Source organism: Gadus macrocephalus, chromosome 18 (assembly GCF_031168955.1).
Source record: "Gadus macrocephalus chromosome 18, ASM3116895v1".
NCBI lineage: Eukaryota > Metazoa > Chordata > Actinopteri > Gadiformes > Gadidae > Gadus > Gadus macrocephalus.
The window spans coordinates 10,780,562-10,799,664 of NC_082399.1; the positions used below are offsets into that span (position 1 = coordinate 10,780,562).

General features: G+C 45.9%; 5 protein-coding genes across 7 annotated transcripts in view; 3 read left to right on the forward strand and 2 right to left on the reverse strand.

Moving 5' to 3' along the window:
- LOC132445978 (arylsulfatase G-like) overlaps nt 1-2,101 on the reverse strand; it is a 10,509-nt gene extending 8,408 nt beyond the window's left edge. Inside the window, exon 1 of the mRNA XM_060035995.1 lies at nt 847-2,101. The gene's annotated coding sequence lies outside the window, so the exon portion shown is untranslated. The remainder of the gene's footprint in view (nt 1-846) is intronic.
- On the forward strand, nt 7-6,692 carry LOC132445977 (monocarboxylate transporter 7-like). Of its 2 annotated transcripts, XM_060035993.1 has the most exons (6): nt 7-219; nt 2,287-2,537; nt 2,911-3,054; nt 3,183-3,311; nt 3,686-4,645; nt 5,468-6,692. In XM_060035993.1, the coding sequence occupies exons 2-6, from the start codon at nt 2,300-2,302 to the stop codon at nt 5,776-5,778; spliced, it is 1,782 nt and encodes a 593-aa protein (XP_059891976.1). In that variant the 5' UTR covers nt 7-219; nt 2,287-2,299; the 3' UTR covers nt 5,779-6,692. The 2 variants fall into 2 exon arrangements, with proteins under 2 accessions (XP_059891976.1, XP_059891977.1); XM_060035994.1 differs by lacking the exon at nt 7-219 and having other exon boundaries at nt 2,398-2,537; nt 2,873-3,054.
- Nucleotides 6,693-9,223: 2,531 nt separating this feature from the next.
- On the forward strand, nt 9,224-11,950 carry si:dkey-21c1.1 (uncharacterized protein LOC100150256 homolog). Of its 2 annotated transcripts, none has more exons than XM_060036887.1 (3): nt 9,224-9,911; nt 10,103-10,223; nt 10,607-11,950. In XM_060036887.1, exons 1-3 carry the CDS (start codon nt 9,895-9,897, stop codon nt 10,874-10,876), a joined length of 408 nt encoding a protein of 135 aa, XP_059892870.1. In that variant the 5' UTR covers nt 9,224-9,894; the 3' UTR covers nt 10,877-11,950. The 2 variants fall into 2 exon arrangements, with proteins under 2 accessions (XP_059892870.1, XP_059892871.1); XM_060036888.1 differs by having other exon boundaries at nt 9,236-9,911; nt 10,610-11,950.
- tepsin (TEPSIN adaptor related protein complex 4 accessory protein) lies at nt 11,932-18,121 on the reverse strand. The gene is made up of 13 exons (XM_060036886.1): nt 17,938-18,121; nt 17,536-17,608; nt 16,983-17,074; nt 16,383-16,476; nt 16,039-16,106; nt 15,826-15,901; nt 15,420-15,491; nt 14,956-15,150; nt 14,497-14,686; nt 14,298-14,411; nt 14,063-14,141; nt 13,833-13,967; nt 11,932-13,728 (listed from the first exon to the last, which is right to left on the reverse strand). Exons 1-13 carry the CDS (start codon nt 17,974-17,976, stop codon nt 13,072-13,074), a joined length of 1,884 nt encoding a protein of 627 aa, XP_059892869.1. The 5' UTR covers nt 17,977-18,121; the 3' UTR covers nt 11,932-13,071.
- A 99-nt stretch (nt 18,122-18,220) lies between these two features.
- Nucleotides 18,221-19,015, forward strand: ndufaf8 (NADH:ubiquinone oxidoreductase complex assembly factor 8). The gene is made up of 3 exons (XM_060036889.1): nt 18,221-18,507; nt 18,689-18,799; nt 18,884-19,015. The coding sequence occupies exons 1-3, from the start codon at nt 18,427-18,429 to the stop codon at nt 18,902-18,904; spliced, it is 213 nt and encodes a 70-aa protein (XP_059892872.1). The 5' UTR covers nt 18,221-18,426; the 3' UTR covers nt 18,905-19,015.
- The last annotated feature ends 88 nt before the right edge of the window (nt 19,016-19,103 follow it).

Here is a 19,103-nt window from a genome sequence, read left to right on the forward strand (position 1 = left end):
TCTCTCTCTCTCTCTCATTCAAACCCGGCACAAGGATCTATAGTAACCCGATCGCTCACAAGTCGCGCCTACTACAACTAATACCAAGACGCAGAAGGTAGTGTGGACCGAGGACCATGAAGGCATTACGTGCAACTTAGCCTAGCCTAATAACCTCGCCTCAGAGCGGGATTTACAGCGGCTTGGCGAGGAGCGATCCCGGCAACTGTGTCTCAACCGGTGAGCTATGTCAACCATAATCGCGTTCACTTGTCAACTCACTTGTCAGGCTCAAACTTCGGGTCGGTGGGACTTAATGACATAATCAAAAGTAGTAATTTGTGTATTTATTGGTTTATTACAAGTGGATTCATTCAGACAAACCGATGAAGTCGGAGTCAAGCCACATGGTGGACATCGAAGGCTTCACACAATGCAGTCTCCTTATGATGTAAAGCGGACGGAACTGCCGTAAACCAAACATAGATTAAGTATGTATGGCCGACGTTAACTTTATGTGAAGGGTATTTAACTTCTACACTGAAACTTCAGGTAATTTAATATCAATGGATATTCTTATTTAAATACCAGGGCAGATTATAGTCACCACCCATTTGGAAATACTTTCTAAATCCCTTGTAGATGGTGTGGTAGCCCTAACGTCGCCTATATTTCCTCCTACAATTTGGTCCAGAACAATGGTCTGCTTAGTCAGATGATCTGTTCAGTGTTGGTGTACTTTAGTCTCCCCTTTATCTAACTATATGATCTGGTTCTTTGATCATTGTATGATAGTCTTTTTTTCTTTTTTTTTCTGTCAACTTTATGTTTGAAGAAGTTCTATATAAATATAATCTTAATTACTACCAGACTTTACTGGCTTCAGTGATTATTGGCCAGGCCTGTCATCTGTCAGAAGGGGTTTAGGGGCCTCCCGAAATGTCCATCGGCCAGCAGTGGTTCCCAACGTTTAGGTCGAGATACCACCCAGGCTCTTCTGATATGCACATGGTCATCGCAAGAGGACTGCTGAGTGCTGATAAGCTTTTGAAAAACCAAGTTTTCAGACCTAGAAATCGGGTCAGGGGGCTGAATCATTTCCGAAGTAAAGGGGCCAGAATGTGACTGTCCTTCCTCTTTTGTATGCCTCTGTATTATAACTATACATTTCAACATGATCTCTCCGTGAGCTCCTACTCGAAATAAGATCCACGTGTAATATGTTTGCATCTGACTGAACTTTAAATATGATTAAATTAAATATTATCATATTAAATATTATTAGGCCTACATATGATAATACATTATCATATTTATTATGCCCCGAGACTGCCCTCGGTCAATTTAGAAAATAAGACTATCAAGGAAAGTAAACTGAGCAAGAAATGTATTTGCAAAGATGTTTTGTAGAAAAAGAATCGCATACGCTGATACTATGTTAAAGCCTGGCTAATGGCTAACAAGAGGTTGGATCTGAGGAGTGGTTTCGCTGTAGTCTTGATATCAAGTAAATCCTGATGGTAATCTCTTTTCTTCGGTTATCCGCAGGCATGGGATTTAATCATGCCACTAACCAAGGTAGGGATTCGACAGTGAGAATAATAAAAACGTAATAATAACTAACAATTACTATGGCGAAAGAAATTAGACTACGTAAACAGTAGCATCTAACTAGTTAGGCTATAGTTTTGCAAATACCGGTACCTAAACTATAATGTCCGTGTCTGCATCTGGTTAGTATACTTTGTGTTAAATGCCACGCTGACGTGTAAAGAGACTTGCACTGAAAAATTGACTTCTTGTCCTCCAGTGAGTTGTTGTTGCCTCCGTTAACTCCGGAAGTGTGGCGGGATCAATGTTACCGTGAATTATAAATTATTATTTTACCGTAAGTATTGCAACATAGGAGCAGTTCAAATTTAAAAGGGCCACCCTCTGGTGCGCCCTTCGTCAATTTCCATACGGTGGTTAATCACTGTGCTACAGCGTTATGTTTGGTTGACAATATGTTTTTTAGAATCAGGTTGCACCGGGACACAAAACTGAAAAAGCTTTAGATTCTTGTAATTACATGTGCAGGTAATAGCCTTCAGGAAAACAGTTTAAAGGGTGCATTCTGGATCAAACCGCCTCTTTAAAAACCTGTTTCTAATTTACATTTTGAGAAGTTGTGCACTATTAAAGTTAGCCATGAATATTACTAATCCAAAGCTTGTTTGTTTTTGGGTTTTCTGACGAGGCAAAAAATGGACACGTTCAGTGACACACACACCGACTCACCGAAATCCACCTTTATGCTCTCTTTAGCTCAGCCTCTGCCATGGCTGTCCATGGGCTCAGAGGATGCCTCCTCTTCCGCCCCAACGAGTACCAGGAGATCCCAGACGGTGGCTGGGGCTGGCTGGTGGCCGTGGCCTTCTTCCTGGTCGAGATGTTCACCTACGGCACCATCAAGAGCTTCGGCATCTTCCTCCAGGACCTGGTGAAGCAGTTTGGGGAGAGCAACAGCAAGGTCTCCTGGGTCCTTTCCATCTGTGTCTTCATCATGACTTTCATGGGTGAGTGTGAAAGATGTCAGAGGTCATCAGTGAACGCCGTTGGTCAGAGAGTGGCTTTAAGAAAGAAAAGTATGGCTGGTTACCTTGTGAAAGTGAAAAACATCTCTCCTAAACATCTCTCACCGCAGTGAACCATACTCAAAGGCAACTGTTACTCAAAGACAAGACATTCAATGCAATTACACTATACATTTTCTTGGTGGGGAAATAGTTGAGAGTGTTTTCCTGTTTACATTTAGGCAACATTCATTCATTTGGCAGACTCTTTAAGTATGAATGAGAGCAATACAAGGAAGCTAATGCGTTACAGAGCCTTTCTGGCCTCTCTGCTGTAGGTAGTAAGCAAACCCGACCCCCTTCAACTCGTCCACAGCCCCTCTCGCGTCGGTGCTGTCCAACCGCTTCGGCTTCCAGCCGGTTGTTATGCTGGGAGGGGTCCTCATCTCCCTGGGAACCATCACCACTGCCTTCACCACCTCCATCTTTCAGATGTACATCACTATGGGAATGGTTGCAGGTACGGCTCGGCAAAAAGGTTGAGGTTCCTCTCCTCATTCTACATTTCCCTGAAGCGGTTTCCATGTTATCACCGGTTGTTTTATGCCTGGGTTTAAAACGTGTAAGTCTTTGTCCTTGTCCCGGCAGGCCTGGGCTACTGTCTGACCTTCCTGCCCACGGTGACCATCTTATCCCAGTACTTTGACCGCCGACGCTCCCTGGTCACGGCACTGGCTTCCACCGGGGAGTCCGTCGCCATGTTCGCCCTGGCCCCCGGTGAGCGCACTGAGGGGACCCCGAGGGGGGGGACGACGAGACGTGTGGGGTTCAATGCACCACATGTCCACATGTGGAGCATTGTAGACGACTCGATTGGGAATGTCATCACAATGGGGAAATGAGTCGATCGCGTTTTCCTGCATTTCTTTTAATGCATTAGAAAAAGTAAATTTTCTGGTTTAGACCTTCTGATTATGTTTTTCTCTGGCATCTGTCTCTTTTCTGTCTGTAGAACAATCTGTATCTAGCAGTCTATCTCCCCTTTCTATCATTATTATTGTTCTGCTTTATAATGATCAAACAGTTCCTGTGTTTGACTTAGTTGGAGGGCCGCTTTAAGGACACATGTCCTCTGCTCCCCCTCCCGGCAGCCTTCTCTGCGTTGCGGGATCACATGGGCTGGCGCCACACCATGGTGGTGATCGGAGCGCTGCAGGGCATCGTCATCCTGTGCGGGGCTCTGCTCCGGCCCATCGTGATCCGGCCCGCCCGGCAGGAAGAGAAGGTGCCGCTGAGCCGAGACGAGTCTCCCGCCACAGAGTGGAACCCCTCCCTGACGGCGGCGGCGGCGGCGGCGACGACGACGACGACGAAGAAGGACCGGCACGACGGGGACACGAAGCCGACCCACGGAGACTCGCTCAGCTCCGACGACTCTGGCGTGTCGTCGGAGGAGGGGCCTGAGGGCCGGATGATGAAGGACACGTGCGAGAAAAAAGCGACGGGAGTCGGGGAGAGCGACGCGAGGCGATCAGCCGGCGGCGGCGAGGAGGAGAAACTAGGGACGGACGACGAGGTGAAGCGGGAGGACGGAGGCGAGCCGGCGGTCGCCTCCCGGCCCATGGCGAAGCTCCTCGACTTCTCCATCCTGCGCGAGGGCAGCTTCATCTGCTACTCCCTCTTCGGGCTGTGCGCCACGCTGGGCTTCTTCGCGCCGCCCCTCTACATCATCGAGCTGAGCGTGAGTCGCGGCGTTGAGCGCGAGCGCGCCTCCTGCATGCTGTCCATCATGGCGGTGGCCGAGGTGGTCGGCCGCCTCTCGGCCGGGTGGCTGCTGTCCCGGCCGTGGGTCAGGAGGCAGAAGCTCATGGTGCTGCTGGGCTGCGTGGTCGCCATGACGCTGGTGCTGCTGGCCTTCGCGCTGGTGAGGGAGTTCTACGGCCTGGCCGTGTGCTGCTCCGGGTTCGGCTTCTTCATGGGCTGCATATCGTGCAGCCACATCCCCATGTTGGCCGAGGACGACGTGGTGGGCATCCAGAGGATGGCGTCGGCGGCCGGGGTCTACGTCTTCATCCAGAGCTTCGCCGGGCTGGCCGGCCCGCCGCTGGGAGGTAGGGCCGACGGGATGTCCTTATTTGGTCGGACGGATTTCATATGCGTTAATTCACCTGATGGCAGAAGAAACTGACAACTAAGTGATTACTGCTAGTGATATTTTCACTACATTTAACTATTATAAGAGAATTCTGCTGATTTTTAACCCCATTGTTGGTTTCCTGAGGGTCACCCCATGTTGAGGGAAGCTAAAAACCAGACGACAATTGATCAGACCAAGCCAGAGATATGCACTGGCTGCCGGCGCTGCGGAATAGCTATAACGCTAACCTATGGGGTTAGCGTTACCGCTTTCGGGGCTTCTAAACGCATTCAGAAAACCATTCCAAGACCTATGAAACACGAGTGGGTTCCTTACGAGACATCCCCGTGCTCGTTTAACTCAAATAGTGTGGCGAAACAGTATTACCCCGTTGACATATCCAGGAGGCCTATACTAGCCGATAGCCAGTGGCTGTCTCATCTGGTGCTGTCTCGTAAGGAACCAACTTGTGTCTGTTTTTTAGTTTCCCTCAACATGGGGTGACCCTCAGGGAAAGAATAATGGGGTTAAAAGTCGCCTGGGGACTCCTTTAACAATTAGCAGATGGTTTTATCAGAATTGTCTTATTGCAGTGTATTCAGATGCAGGTTATTCGATAGCAGGTAGGGTGGATTGGGAAGACTACAGGTAGGCTGCGGACAGTGTAGAGATAAACAGCTTTCAGATGGGTTAGCTTAAAACTATCCCACCTGTATATCGCCCTAAACAGCTTTGGATCAAAGCGTCTGCTTAAGGAAATAATAAGATTGTTTATTAATCACGTGACCCATCCTAGGTTTCTTCGTGGATAAGACGCAGAACTACGGCTCTGCGTTCTACTCGTGTGCCGCCGGCATGGGACTGGGCGCCCTCTTTCTGGGCCTGGTGCGCCCTGCCAAGAGGTGGTCCCCCTGCATGAAGCGCTCGGACCACCCCGAGGGCGAAGCTCAACCGGCCGAACGTCAGGACGTCGCGGAGCGTAGGACAAAACCTTCGGACGAAGGAGGGGCCACTTTGAGAGGCCATGAAGAGATAGTGGTTGATTTGGTCCAGGACCAGCGAGAAGGAGCTGAGAGAAATGGTAAAACAGAGGCCGGTTGTGTTTGAGATAAGAAACAACCGCAGTCTTAAAGCGAGGTTCTCTCCATCTCTCTCTATTTTCAAACTCACTGTACTCAATAAAAGCACAAAACATTCCATTTATTTATTAAAAAAATCGACCAGCAGCAATGGATAAAAGACAGAAATATACATGACATTGATAATGTGCCTTATGAAAGATGTATTTGCCTATCTTTTATATGTTGGATGTAAAAATCCACAATGTTACACAATCAGTACATGGGTAAGTACTGCTGCAAGCCAAAATATTTTCTGTTAGTCGAATGATGACATGTGACTGGGACATATTAATTCTTCACAAACACATATGACTATAGTGTTTAAAGGACAATAACTGTGGGTGATTAAACCACTGCAATGACTTCACAATACCAATCTAATTTGTCAAAATTACATTTTATACTAATTCTGCAGAAGAGCAATCAGCGTGTGACTCTGCCACGTATTAAAACAATGGCATAACAGCATTTTATATATGTAACCATTGTTGGAGGGAAGCCAGGAGAGACCGATGGTTTGATCATCCAGACAGGTATTGTGTCTTCAGTCGTCAAAAGTGGCTGGGTTGTGGTATAGAGAAACCAAATCTGTTGGGGCAGATACCTGATCTGTTCTTTGCAATTTGCTGAAAATCAATTACTTACCACTGAAGGATCTTGCTGTAAGAATAAGGAACCGTCTAAAAAACAGGATGGGAAAATTATTTTTTGTCAAATAAGCATGGCATGTAGCAAACTACAGTAGTACAATACACTTAATTCAGGCACTACAAAGTATTAAAGAACCTTGAAATAAAACTTATTTTATGTAAAAATGTTTTTAATGTATAGTTCCTTTGTATTGTTTCACATGTAGTGTCATTTATCACAACCAAATGAATAAAATAGTATTTCTTTATACATTCTCTTATTTTTATTTGTCGAATCAATGACTTTCAGTAACCCAATTTATATTCTGTAGAAATCGATTAAATAAATGTAGTTGGTTGGAACAGGCATAGTGGATCATGGCAGTCTCAGAGTCTGGGCAAAGGCAAGACCATGTAATTGCAAGTTCTCCTTCCTTATAAACTGCACAACCAACTGTATTGATCAAGTCCGAAGGTTGGCCAGGCAACTGTGGAGCCAATCTTGTGAGTTTGGGAGGCTTGGTTGGGTTGGGGCTATCGCAGCAGGGCGCAATTAAGTAGAATGGTAGAGCTTGTTTTGGGAAAGTCCTTCCCCTTCTTCTGTCCTGGAAAGCATTACCTGATAAAAATAGACTTATTTCTCAATCAAAAAGCAAAATCCAAACGGGTTTATGTGTGAAATGTGAGCCTTCTGGCATATAGGAAATACAAATAAAAAACACAAAATGTTCTGGAGCCCCTCTATTCTATCTTTCTGTCTTCCTTTTAGCAGATGAGTAACAATCTCATCGGCTATGCTTGCATTAAGCATAGAAGGTTCCATGTAATTTCCCCTGTGGGTCAGTTTGACTAAATCAGCCCCTCTTGCGACTGAAGGGACCAACATCTATCCCTATGGTGATGGACTTCTTAGACAAATGACATCAAAGCATGTGACAGGGTCATGGGAATGAAATGACATTGCTATGGCATTTATTGAAAAATTGATCGCATCTAAGCATATCTCTCCCTATCCTCTGTAGGAGGATAAGGAGCTCTTCCAGGAGGCTGGAGACCTGCATGACACAACCCTTCCACTGGCAATGCTGTATTTCAAACAGCCAGTTGCCAATCACATCGGTTATTGTCTGACAAACAAACAAAACAAAGTGAGAAACAAAAGTGTGCACTTACTAAAACATCCATCCATACTTAAAATAACCATGATAAACATATTCTTGATTAACATAGGCCTACTTTAAATCCACTTTTTTAATCTTAGGCAACTCATAGCGCTTTACTATGGGTGCCTCAAATAACCTGGTCATATGAACTTTCCCACATCGACTGCAGTGTCCATCTTGCAGTAGATAGGTTGTCTTGCTCAGGGGCACCACGACGGCTCATGGGACCTATGAGATCGAAAAATATGAATGGGTGTCAATGGAGAGAAAATAATTATTTTCTGGTCCCAGTCTTTATATGCCCTGGATTACACATATGTTGTTTGTGGATTTAAATGATAATTTTTCATGCAAAGAAAACTAAAAATGTTCGTGAAGAAGTTAGATAATTTTAGGTTTTATGTGAGGCCGCTTTGTGAACTACAGCTCTTCGCTGCTCTCGACGCATATGATATACGTCACCACACCCGCCCTTGGAACTCGGCACAGAGATGGCGATCTCTCTGCCCCACTTCACCGCTTTTTCCAAGGGGAGGATAAAAGCATCGAAAGAGGTGAAAACCATTATAAGTCGGGGCACGTGCAGAATTTCAGTGATGCCGATGGGAAGATTGTCGGTCTTCTCCACGCCAGTCGCAGGGAGCGTGACGTCACATACGAGCCGTGTAGTCTTTCTCGTTGTGTTTTCTCTACAGCCTTTATCTGAACAATTGCACAATAAACGGTCGAACTCTTTGCATGAAAAATAATCCTTTAAATCCACAAACAACATATGTGTAATCCAGGGCATATAAAGACCGGGACCAGAAAATAATTATTTTCTCTCCATTGACACCCATTCATATTTTTCGATCTCAAAGGTCCCATGAGCCCTACCGGAAGGGGCGTGACTTCGCCACTCTATTAGCTAGGAGGAGCTGGCGATCAAGCCTTCCAGGTCCCAGATGATCTGCTCTACCCCTGAGCACCTTCTAAGTACTTCAAATATCTAGCTCTTTCTCACCCTTAAGGCAGGAGTCTTTATTCCTCTCTTAGATCTCCAAATACTAAATGCAAGTTTGTATCTGCCATGATGACTTGCATTTAGTATTTATCCATCTTTTGATAGTAATAACCTTTTGTATGCTTTTTATCCATGTTCCTATGTCTGGAGCACTGTTAGGTCTCCGTCTGTCGATGATGTCAATGTTGTCTGCGTGTATGCAGCCAATTCTTTCTTTCTACCTGCAACCAAATCTACCCTCGGGTACAAATTACCTTACCTTACCTTAATATTATTGCTTTTAATATTGGGCGTTCTTTTTGTATTCCAATCAGGAAAAAATATATGATGAAAAATGTTCACACACACACACACACACACACACACACACACACACACACACACACACACACACACACACACACACACACACACACACACACACACACACACACACACACACACACACACGAAATAAGTAGTTTCTCCCATGTTGTCTAACACCGTACGATTCAAATGCTCGGACTGTTTCTTCGCACGATATTTAAAGATATCAATGAATGAACTAGCCTAATATGAGTGCAGTTGTATATCTATGCATACTTGTTGACATGCCGACACAATTTCCGCATTGGATGTGACGTCAGGTTACGCAGCGTCGTGTAAACAGCAGCAGCTGCGCAGCAGACGGTTACCAACCAGAAGCTATTCTAGTCAGCGGCGTTAACTTAGGAAAAAGTGAGCGGTCTTCATACTTCTATGATTCCCGGCCGCCGCTAAGTTGACAAACTCACCGAGTGGTCCAGGCTGTTGCGGGGATCATTTAGCCATTGGTAGAGTTAGTTTCCATTACATATAGATACGTCGAGAGACGAAGGGCGATACGAAAGCGGAAGGTTGATATACTAGGATTGGTCCCGTTGTGGCTTTCAAGTTAGCCATGTTAGCTTGATAGCTTGTCACCGCTCCTGTCATGACTGGAGTTTTTTCGAGATATCGTTGCATAACCAGGGAGAAGCTCGGTTTCAGAGTCCCCATCGTCCCTTGCTAATGTCAAAGCTTCGGAGGACACGCTGTCTTTAGATTTAGATTTGCCAGTTCGTGGGGATATCTTTATTTTGGTGACGGGACTGCTTCGGTAAGGCTGGACCCGAACCCTACTAGCCGAGTGTAGCCATAGCGAGCTGAGATGGTTATAGTGCCAAGCTGTAGTTAATGTCACATCTGTGTTGGACGATCTACGGAGCGGTTACATCGTCATCTTGCCCAGCCCTGGTACTGTCGTCTGTTTCCCCGAGATATTGCTAGTCCGTCGAGACTCGCCTAAAATGTTGACCGAAAACAGGTAACGTAACCATGAACGCTGAGCCTTATGTTCTGCTTTTTGCTTCAGTACCATCAGACATTTTTCTATGTGGCCTCATCAATAGTCAATATCCATTGCTGATAAGGAGTGTTTCTGATAATTCACTGGCGGTAGCGATGTTGGTATTTTTCTCTCGGTTCATTGTCTTTGTTGTTGTTTAAAACGCACAGGAAGCGTCGCCGTGGTTCTGACAGCGAGGAGGGCCAACAGCTGAACCCCAACGCCAAGAGGTCAGGAGGGGGACATGACCTGATAGTCTCGGACCTGGGGAGAGACGTCTGGGATTCAGAGGTAAGCTGAAAAAATGGTTCTTGGGTTCATTGGATCAATGCTGTCATTTTTTACTCTGTGCCTCCATTTATAGATCAGACTTTTGATCAATTACCTCTTTTACTCTAAATACTCAATTTATGTTGGGGTTCAGCTGCAGAAGTAGTTGAAATTATAGTGTGGCTTGGCTGCCATTGAGGGACATGCAAATGGTTGTCCCTCAACTGCCTCAACTCAGATCTCAATAAATAGAAACATGGATGAATATCTGACATTTTTAAGCACCGCTCCGGGGTCAAATCTCTTCACGCATGCTGCAGTGCCTATCTAAACTAGCAGGCTAATCCGTCGCGGGTGCCACCCTCCCGATGTCACGCGTCTCCCTTCCTCTTGGTTGTCCGCAGCAGTCATCCAGCAGCGACAGCAGCGGTGGGGTCAGTAGTCCGGAGAGGGGTACCTTAGCCGGCACCAGTCTATGCACGCGCGGCCCGAGCTCCCTCAGCCCCCAGCCCGAGGATTCTGCCAGCGCCTCACTGCAGGGTTTCCATGGCAACGGCAGCGGCAGTAGCAGCAGCACCGGCGTTGCTGGTGTCTCCTACCACCACATCAACAGACTACTGAGGGAGGCTCACTTCAGCAGCATGCAGATCAGAGCTCTGCCGGACTCCACGTGACGGCGGTGACGTCCCGCCCTCTGACCCCGCGCTCTCCCCACCTTACTGTTCCTGGCCCATCAGAACCTGACCTGGCTGGTCCCGCCTTGCAACCAGCAATCATAGGGCAAGCAGAGAGAGTGCGTGTTTATGTGTGTGTGCGTGTGTGTGTGTTTGGATGGTGGGCCCGGGGGGCGGGGGGGGGGGAGATCATATGGAATACCTGCCTTTTCCATAGCCCATCCACTGTAGTTCTGTGTGTGGTGTCAGTATGTATGTACCGTATGTATGTACTTCAGGCACTTTAGGAAGAGGGCAACATTCTCTTTTACATGCAAGTGTTGTTGTCGTGCAAACATTTCATTGGTGCTAATTGAAAAGATGACGATGAGGTGTGTGTGATCAAAGTGCTACACAAAGCGAAACACTTTATCCAGTCTTTCTTCTTGTTTACTCAAGACGCGAGTCGTCCAGTGTTTTCCATGTGCAGCAAGTTTACAAGGTCCATGCATCCGACTCACCTCACACCGACTGGTAACGGAAGGCCAACTCAAAATCAGCTTTTGCTATTTGTAAGGAAAACCCCCCCATCGAGTTCTGAACTCTTTGTGTGTGTATTTGTGGATAGATAACCAACGTGATTAAAAGTAATATTTGAAAGGAGCGTGGTTTGGTGCGGCTTGATGGTAACGGAGAAGATTGGTCGCCACTGAGACGCTGCTTCACATAAGACCCTGGCTATTTATAGGCTCCTTGGAGTGAATTCCTGTAGGTGAGACACTGCCAGGGAGATGCACAAGAGAACTTGGTGCTCCATACAACTATTCAGTTCCGTTTGTAAAGTTATGTTTTTTTTTTTTCTTTATGCACAAATAAATGAAACAAAGCAGTTGATTGAAAGTTTGTTTTACCTACTGCTCCATGGCCTGTGTGGTATGACCAAGACACTGTGTTCATTAAGTTAAATCAGGATTTATGTCTGTTCATTTTTATGCTTTGTTCCTTTTTCCATATTCAAATGCTCAATCAAAATGAATTCAAATTTTGAAAGTTTGACCCAATAAAAGCCAAGTGTGTGTGGGTGAGTACACTGAAGGTTGTTTTATTGTCTTTTAATAGCAGTCACACTATTCGTACCATTTGTTATTTCAAGCAGAATTTGGGATGCATTCTGCAGTTCATATCCAATTAATCCAAACCGTCTAAATAGGCAAGGAATCCTATATAGCTTTCCATTCTTGTCTATGATACTCAAAGCTGGTGTTATTTGATCTAAGCCGATCCGGTTCCAGATCACTATATTTTTTTTATCACACTTTTTTTCATCTTATATTTTTCCAACTTGTTACCAAGCACCGATATGCCCTATGCATTCCATTTGTGGACAGGATTCAACATGATGGTATAAATAGCATAGAAATAAAACCTCACTGACTCATTACTCTTTCGTACCTACAAAAAACGAAACAAACTTTATCAGACACTTTAACAGACACTTCATACTGTAGAATTTTTGATAAAAATTAATGTTGTGTAAACATGTGAATCAAGAGTGACTGCCCTGCACTGAAGAGATCTAGCTTCCTGCAACAAACCGGAGGCATAACCTCGGTCACCTGTAGAACTTATATAACACTGCACAGAGTTCAAACCCACAGTGCCTTGCACTGCCCGGCGCCAGAGGGTCCTCCACTCTGCGGATTTGTGGATGACTTGCCAATGTTAAGGGTGATAGTGCATGGTCTTAAGTGGACCAACTGTGGACAGCAAGAGAGGCCACAGCATGACCTATCCAGCACACACTCATATCCTTCCAGAGCTGAGTCTGGTTCATACCTAGTCGCATGAACTAGTATATACTAGGGGATGCCCCCATACCAGATTCAAGTAATTATGCAGTTCCTAAGTTCTCTAGTGTTTCTATTAGCTCATAAAGAGTAGTAAATCAGATTTGTTACTTTAAATAAGCATTGTAGAGTTAGAACGTTAATTCAAGGGGAGGTTGACCCAATTCTTATAGCTTTACTCTATGGATCATGAATTCATGAGCAGAAAAATGAATATAGTTATGGCTTTTAACATCAGATACTTGCATTGGAAATGCAAAAACATCTAGCGTAGTGTCAGACCTTTATCTGCTCATACCTGTATCATACCTGTTCATACTGAATAAGGACTTGATTGACATAACTTAACCATCCAGACTGTGACCTTCGTCAACAGTTAAGGAAGGAAAAGGCTGATACTGTCTGGCTGCTTGGGGACGCAACGCTGCTGTTTTTACCAAAACAGGAACCTCCAGAGTTTAGTAAAGGGTGATCTGCGGTTGGGTTTCCTCCATCATGGCTGAGACTGGATGCATCCGTCAGGTCTGTTTGGGGTGAGGAGGTGGAGGCGCCCCCCCTCACCACCAGCTCCATGCCTCTGAACAGCGAGAGCCTTCCCACGCACGATGGCTCCGAATCGGATAGAGACTCCCAGCCGCCAGGACGTTGGCTGCTTTCCCCAACCGAGTTCCCCTTTGCCTCGCTAGTCCTGGCAGCCTCTGCCTGGCTGTCACCCGACTCCTCCGAGGCACTCGGGGGAGCCTCTCCGTGGTCGTGGACCGAGGAACCGTTCTGGTCCTCTTCTCGACCGGAAGGGGACGGGCGGTCGGTGACGACCATGGAGGGCTTTGTGGACATCAGCGGGCTCTCTTGGTAGCTGCGGAGGCTGGAGAGACCGGCGGAGAGGCTGGGCGGAAGGGGTGGAGGAGCCACTGGGTACGTCGCGTTAAAGGGCTGGTCATCTGAGGCCAAGTGGTCGCTGGCTACCACTTCCGGTCTGAGGACACGCCCGGTCCCGCCCAGCATGGCTTCGAGCTGGCGCAATATCTGGCACAGAAATCACACAGAGAAGGCTTAGAACAGTCTGAAGGTGCTTTAACCCGGCTGGTCCTGTTTTGTGTTAACTTAACGTGGGGACACGACTCGGCTACCTTGGTGGCTTTGTTAGTCAACGATCCCTGAGGACCCTCGCTCAGCTTGCCGAGCCGGTGGCGCGTAGCTCCAAAGATTTGCTCCAGAGAAAGGAGGTCACAGGTGAGGAGGCAGGCCACCGCACACAGCGCCCTCTGGTGGCCAGGAGAAGCAACACAAATGTTATGGCTGTGCTGCGAGTCAAGGGTACAAAAATAAATCTCACACACAGAGCTTAGGCTCATGTTACCATTTGGACAGTGTGGGAGTTTTCCTGGAGTTGCCTTGAGAGGAGCTCCACCACGACCTCGCAGTTTAGTGTTGCGCACCTTCAGACAAGAAGACACACAAGACCGATATAAGACAATGTTACATTGTGCAATCAATGAAAACCAGTAAAATCCCCTATAGAGTGAGTTATATACACAAAAAACAGGAGTCGGGCAGAACTAACATAGTAGAACTCAATTCTCTAATGCTCCTACTCTTTGATAAAGTACTGGCTCTCCTCTCTGGTCAGGAAGACCTTGGAGCCTTCGGTCAGCCTGCTGATCAGCGCCATCTCCTGGCCACAGTCCCCTAGCTGCATGGCCTCCACCCTGGAGGAACAAGTGTTGCTATATAAGGGAAGTGCTGCAACATAAAGGAAACCACACACCATAAAACAGCCAGGAGGCAGCCCACCTCTCCGAGAGGTCCCCACTGCTCTCTCTACTGCCAGCCGATTGGCTGCCGGTCCCCCCTGACTTGCTGCTCCGGCCAAACGAGGCCTGGCTATTGGCTGCGAGGCCCTGAGAGGAGTTGTGCGAGGAGCCGTTGCTGCTGTCTATTTCCTCCCAGCCGCCGCCCACCTGGCCGGGGCACCTCTTGGTAGCTACAAGGGTCGAAGGAAAGAGGACGGAAGCGGAGGATGACTTTTCACCGAATCCGTTATTGACCAGCCGCAATGGGGCACTCCCTGCTGTCTCAATGTACACGTTAAAAATAGTTTTATTTACGTTTTTCTGTTTATCTTTCATGTTGTTATGTCATTCTTTATATAGTCACACGTTTCATCAAAGTCACAATTCATCACAGGGCATGTAAGGGTATTTATATACGTATCAATGTAAAGTGCTTCTTGCGGTGGGAGCCATAGCCAACCTGTGTTTCCGCGCGGAGGTAGGTCGTATGCACACGCCGCCACCGCCACCTCTATGGGCGTTGGGGGCGCCGCCGCCGCGCGGTAGTGGTTGTCATGGAGACGGATGCCCTGCTGCTCGTGCGGAGGGAGGACGGCGCTCGCCACCACCCCGGCGGCGTGCTGGAGCTTATCCAGAAGGCTGCTGCTGCTTGACACTGGGGGAGGGGTGGGGTGGGCGTGTTGTTAACGGTTACCACTCATTACAACAACCCAACCACTTTATCTATCCGGACCACTCAGAGAGGAAGGAAGCGAAAACTGAAGAGTCACCCAAGGGCGGGTGGGGTGAGGTGCTTCACCCAAGGGCGTGGGTCAGGCTGAACCATGGCTAGTGCCTAGGCCTTGTGTGGCCGACCTTAAGTATTTGCAAGTCTTAGCAAAGCTTAAGATCACCAAATGTGATCACTTTTGAAGACAGACGCACCTGCCCCCTGCTTCCCTGGGCTACATCCGAACCCCTGCATGGCCGTCCTGTGGGTCGCCTCAGATCCCATTCCTGAACACACACACACACACACACACACACACACACACACACACACACACACACACACACACACACACACACACACACACACACACACACACACACACACACACACACACACACACACACACTTTATATCTTAGGAAGTATCGGTAGGAGACGGTTAAGAGGCACTGTTTGCGGTCTCTTTCTGTTTGCTGTCTCAAACAACAAATAACATGTATCTACATTTTAATAAATTCACAAATCATCTAGCTGCAAATTGGAATAGAAATGCAATAAAAAAAAAAACTCTGATCCGGACAGTCCAGTCCAACGTCCCGGTCAGACGGTACCCCCTCACCTGTCGTCTGAGCAGCTATGCAGCCGCCTGGGGTCTTTTCCAAGATCGTGTCTGTGAAGAGCAATCTGCCCACTTCCTGTGAAAACACAGCATTTACTTTAGTATAAATCTAACTTTACAGGCGTGTGTGTGTGTGCGTGTGCGTGTGTATTTTATACTTAATGTGCAACAGGAGTTTTTTGTTTAGGAAAACCACCACAATATATAGCCAACCTGCGCTGTGTTCCTGACTTTCTGGAAGAGGGCAGTGCCGTGGATGGGGTCCGCCGGACCACTGTATACTGAGGACAGAGGAGGAAGAATACTGTTAACATCCAGTAGGTAGCACCACTCTCTTCTTTCACTATCCCTCATGGCGTGGTTTTTATTTCTATAGCTTTACTAGTGAGACAATGTACAGGTACTACTACTTAACTATATATTATCCACTATCTTACTATGTGTATGACCCATATTTATTCGTTGTAATATGTTAAAGATTTTTAATATTTGGCACCTATATATTGACACTGAGACTTAGTGGGAGTGAGTTTGTGGAGAGAGACAGCTCCTCTCACCTGATGCCTGTTGGATGAAGGTGGAGTTTCTTCTGAGCTCAGTGAGGAAGTGATGCGAGCCATGAGCACAGAGATGGACGAAGATCTTCAACACCTGACACAAACAGACGCAGAAGCGGTTAGTCTGAGCACACACAAACTCTTCACTGCTATGACGTTAAATGGTATTGTACGGCATTCAAAACAATCCAATATCACGTTCCGAGAAAGGATGGGCGATATTTCAATAGCAGTTCATATTTTTGGAATGGCTTGGTATCGTTTTGAAACTAAGATATTGATAAAGACATGATTCCAAGTTTTATAGTCTACATTAATTACGATGAGAAGATATTCCCTTAAAATAATCAAAATATGAGGTTATAAATGAATAATTTTCATTTTAGTCGGATACCATACATTAAATATCCATAAACATCAAGGTTAGGACCCTCAGACTGATGATTAATGTGTAGTATTCCAAATTAATAAGCATATCATGCTATTTATCAATATTGGGTAATATTCCCCATGATTTTCGTGAATGTATCCATAACGCGCATACTATAGCCTCATGTTTTAGAATCTCTTTATACTCTCACAAACAGTTAGTGATTTCACCTTAATTTTGACGTGACAGGAGTCGACCCGCAGTCGGTCTAGAAGATACTCCAACAAAAACTGACCAGATCCTGCAGACTCATGGGAGATTTCTACAGTTATTGGACGGTTAAGAACACAACGAAAGGACAGACCAGATGGCAGCAAATTAACCTCCGCTAATAGTATCTGACTACTGGAAAAAGAGAGCAAACCGTTGGCTTGTTACAGTATAACAAGAATAACACCATCGAAATATATGTTTGTGGGTGATAACTCATCATATCTAATGAAAGATTTCATCAGATAAAGATTTTACCCATGTGGAGGGTATCCTTATTGTAACTGCCCTCACAGCTAAATGTTGCACGGAACCGACAAACTTCTGGTAATAAGACATATTATATATTCTTGTAGGCAGCTTCAACTTGATCAGCTGAAACAGTCAACTGATACAGCTAAGAAAAAACAAAACATGGGACTCAATTGTGTCAATAGAGAGCATTTCTGTGTGCTTTATACATAAACCGTGAAACATACTGTGACTTTCACCATATAAACTGGCAAAGGATACTTCCTATTTCCTGAAATAGGTAGCCTGGGCAGGGGTTTTCATCATCTGCTGTGGCCTTCATCAGGGTGGGCATCTTGAAGAGGGCGACATATGGGTACACAGTTAGAGCTCATATTTTTTCTAGGTTGAAAAGTGTCAAAACAGACATATCGGATGGTAGGATTGTTACGCTGAAGCTAGCTAGAGCTAAAATACACTCGGGGACCCATTGCATGTAACACACTGTTAATAACCAAACAAGCTGTCATTCCAAAGTTCCCAATAGTGTTGTATGCTAAGCTAGCGGCTAGCTTGGTTAGCTGGACACTGATGGCCACAACCCAGCCCATCAAAAGCGGTTTCTTGATTGTCAAACCACACAATTAAAGTAAAGAGACAAAAGTTGAGTAACATAGAACCTACTTTGGGAACAAATGCAACGCGTTCCATAAATGTTGCCATGATGTTGCAATCTAGATAGCAGGAGGCCACTCATCTTCCACATCGCTCTGGGGTAAGGAGGCGGGCTCAAAATTGACAGCTTGCAAATCACATGGCAGTTAAACCTTTAATGCCATTGGCTCTCGCCTTTTTGGTCATTTTGATAACCATCGAATCAACGTGAGGAGAACGGACGTTGCACCTTGATTGAAGGAAAAACAGGCAAATCGTATCTCTCAAGATGACGCTCTGCTGACGTTCACACAGGATCAACAACATGGCGTTGCCCATGAAACATATAGGAGGTTCTACTAATGGATTGAATAAGAACTATTTTAGGACATAAAATACATTATTCCGAATCGAACATGTTTTACTGTATATTATACTCAACTAGACGTTGTTGATCCAGTCGGTGATTGCCCACAAGTACCACCAATCGCTGCTTCCAAGAGCCAGAGAATCACTAAGATGTCTGGGACAAATGTGTGGACCCGAAGCCGTGAAAAGTTAAGACGTTTCCCCGAGATATTGGCTCAATGTCCGGGAGAGGTAAGAACCGAGGGATGTAGGACGCACACTTGCTGACCTTTGTCAAAGAGCTACATTGTCCTTAATGCATTGCATTTTGCATTTGTTTCAAAGTCATAGCTTTCTTGGTATGACTTGAAGTATAAAGTTGGCCAAAGTCCTGCAAAGAATGATCAATTACTCACCTTCCCGTGTCTTTCAGGCATCGGCTTATGGGAAATGTGTCACAGCTACAACCATAGGTAAACAGGAGCTGCAGAAGGATCTCTGTGTGAAGGAATTTCAGGCGCTCAAGACATGCTTCCTGAACGCAGTGAGTACGATTCCAAGCCAAATACACAGTTTGTAATAATGTGATATTGATCATGTCATATAAATAGACGATGCTCTTTTACAGGCCAAGAAAGCAGCGAAATAGCACGCTTTCGGGACATTTTCCACGCACTGGATCAGCTACCATATACAATGCCTGAAAGTGACTGTATAATGATTTGTAATGGATATTGAAATAAAGAGGACATGTTGAGGATGGTTGTTTCCCATTATAGAGTGTATATATCAGGACATCAAAAGTTCGATATATGCATCATCTAAACATTCATTGTAAAACAAAACAA

What these genes read in the sequence shown, in the direction of transcription:
- LOC132445977 (XM_060035993.1), top strand. Translation starts at nt 2,300, where the DNA reads ATGGCTGTCCATGGGCTCAGAGGATGCCTCCTCTTCCGCCCCAACGAG. An exon ending in CACTATGGGAATGGTTGCAG is followed by an intron (nt 3,055 to 3,182) that starts GTACGGCTCGGC and finishes TTGTCCCGGCAG; the next exon opens with GCCTGGGCTACTGTCTGACC. An exon ending in GGCCGGCCCGCCGCTGGGAG is followed by an intron (nt 4,646 to 5,467) that starts GTAGGGCCGACG and finishes GACCCATCCTAG; the next exon opens with GTTTCTTCGTGGATAAGACG.
- si:dkey-21c1.1 (XM_060036887.1), top strand. An exon ending in GAGACGTCTGGGATTCAGAG is followed by an intron (nt 10,224 to 10,606) that starts GTAAGCTGAAAA and finishes GGTTGTCCGCAG; the next exon opens with CAGTCATCCAGCAGCGACAG.
- tepsin (XM_060036886.1), bottom strand. Translation starts at nt 17,976, where the DNA reads ATGGCAACATTTATGGAACGCGTTGCATTTGTTCCCAAA. An exon ending in CCTGTCACGTCAAAATTAAG is followed by an intron (nt 16,477 to 16,982) that starts GTGAAATCACTA and finishes TGTTTGTGTCAG; the next exon opens with GTGTTGAAGATCTTCGTCCA. An exon ending in AGCCAGTACTTTATCAAAGA is followed by an intron (nt 14,142 to 14,297) that starts GTAGGAGCATTA and finishes TCTTGTCTGAAG; the next exon opens with GTGCGCAACACTAAACTGCG.
- ndufaf8 (XM_060036889.1), top strand. Translation starts at nt 18,427, where the DNA reads ATGTCTGGGACAAATGTGTGGACCCGAAGCCGTGAAAAGTTAAGACGT. An exon ending in TGGCTCAATGTCCGGGAGAG is followed by an intron (nt 18,508 to 18,688) that starts GTAAGAACCGAG and finishes CGTGTCTTTCAG; the next exon opens with GCATCGGCTTATGGGAAATG. An exon ending in AGACATGCTTCCTGAACGCA is followed by an intron (nt 18,800 to 18,883) that starts GTGAGTACGATT and finishes GCTCTTTTACAG; the next exon opens with GCCAAGAAAGCAGCGAAATA.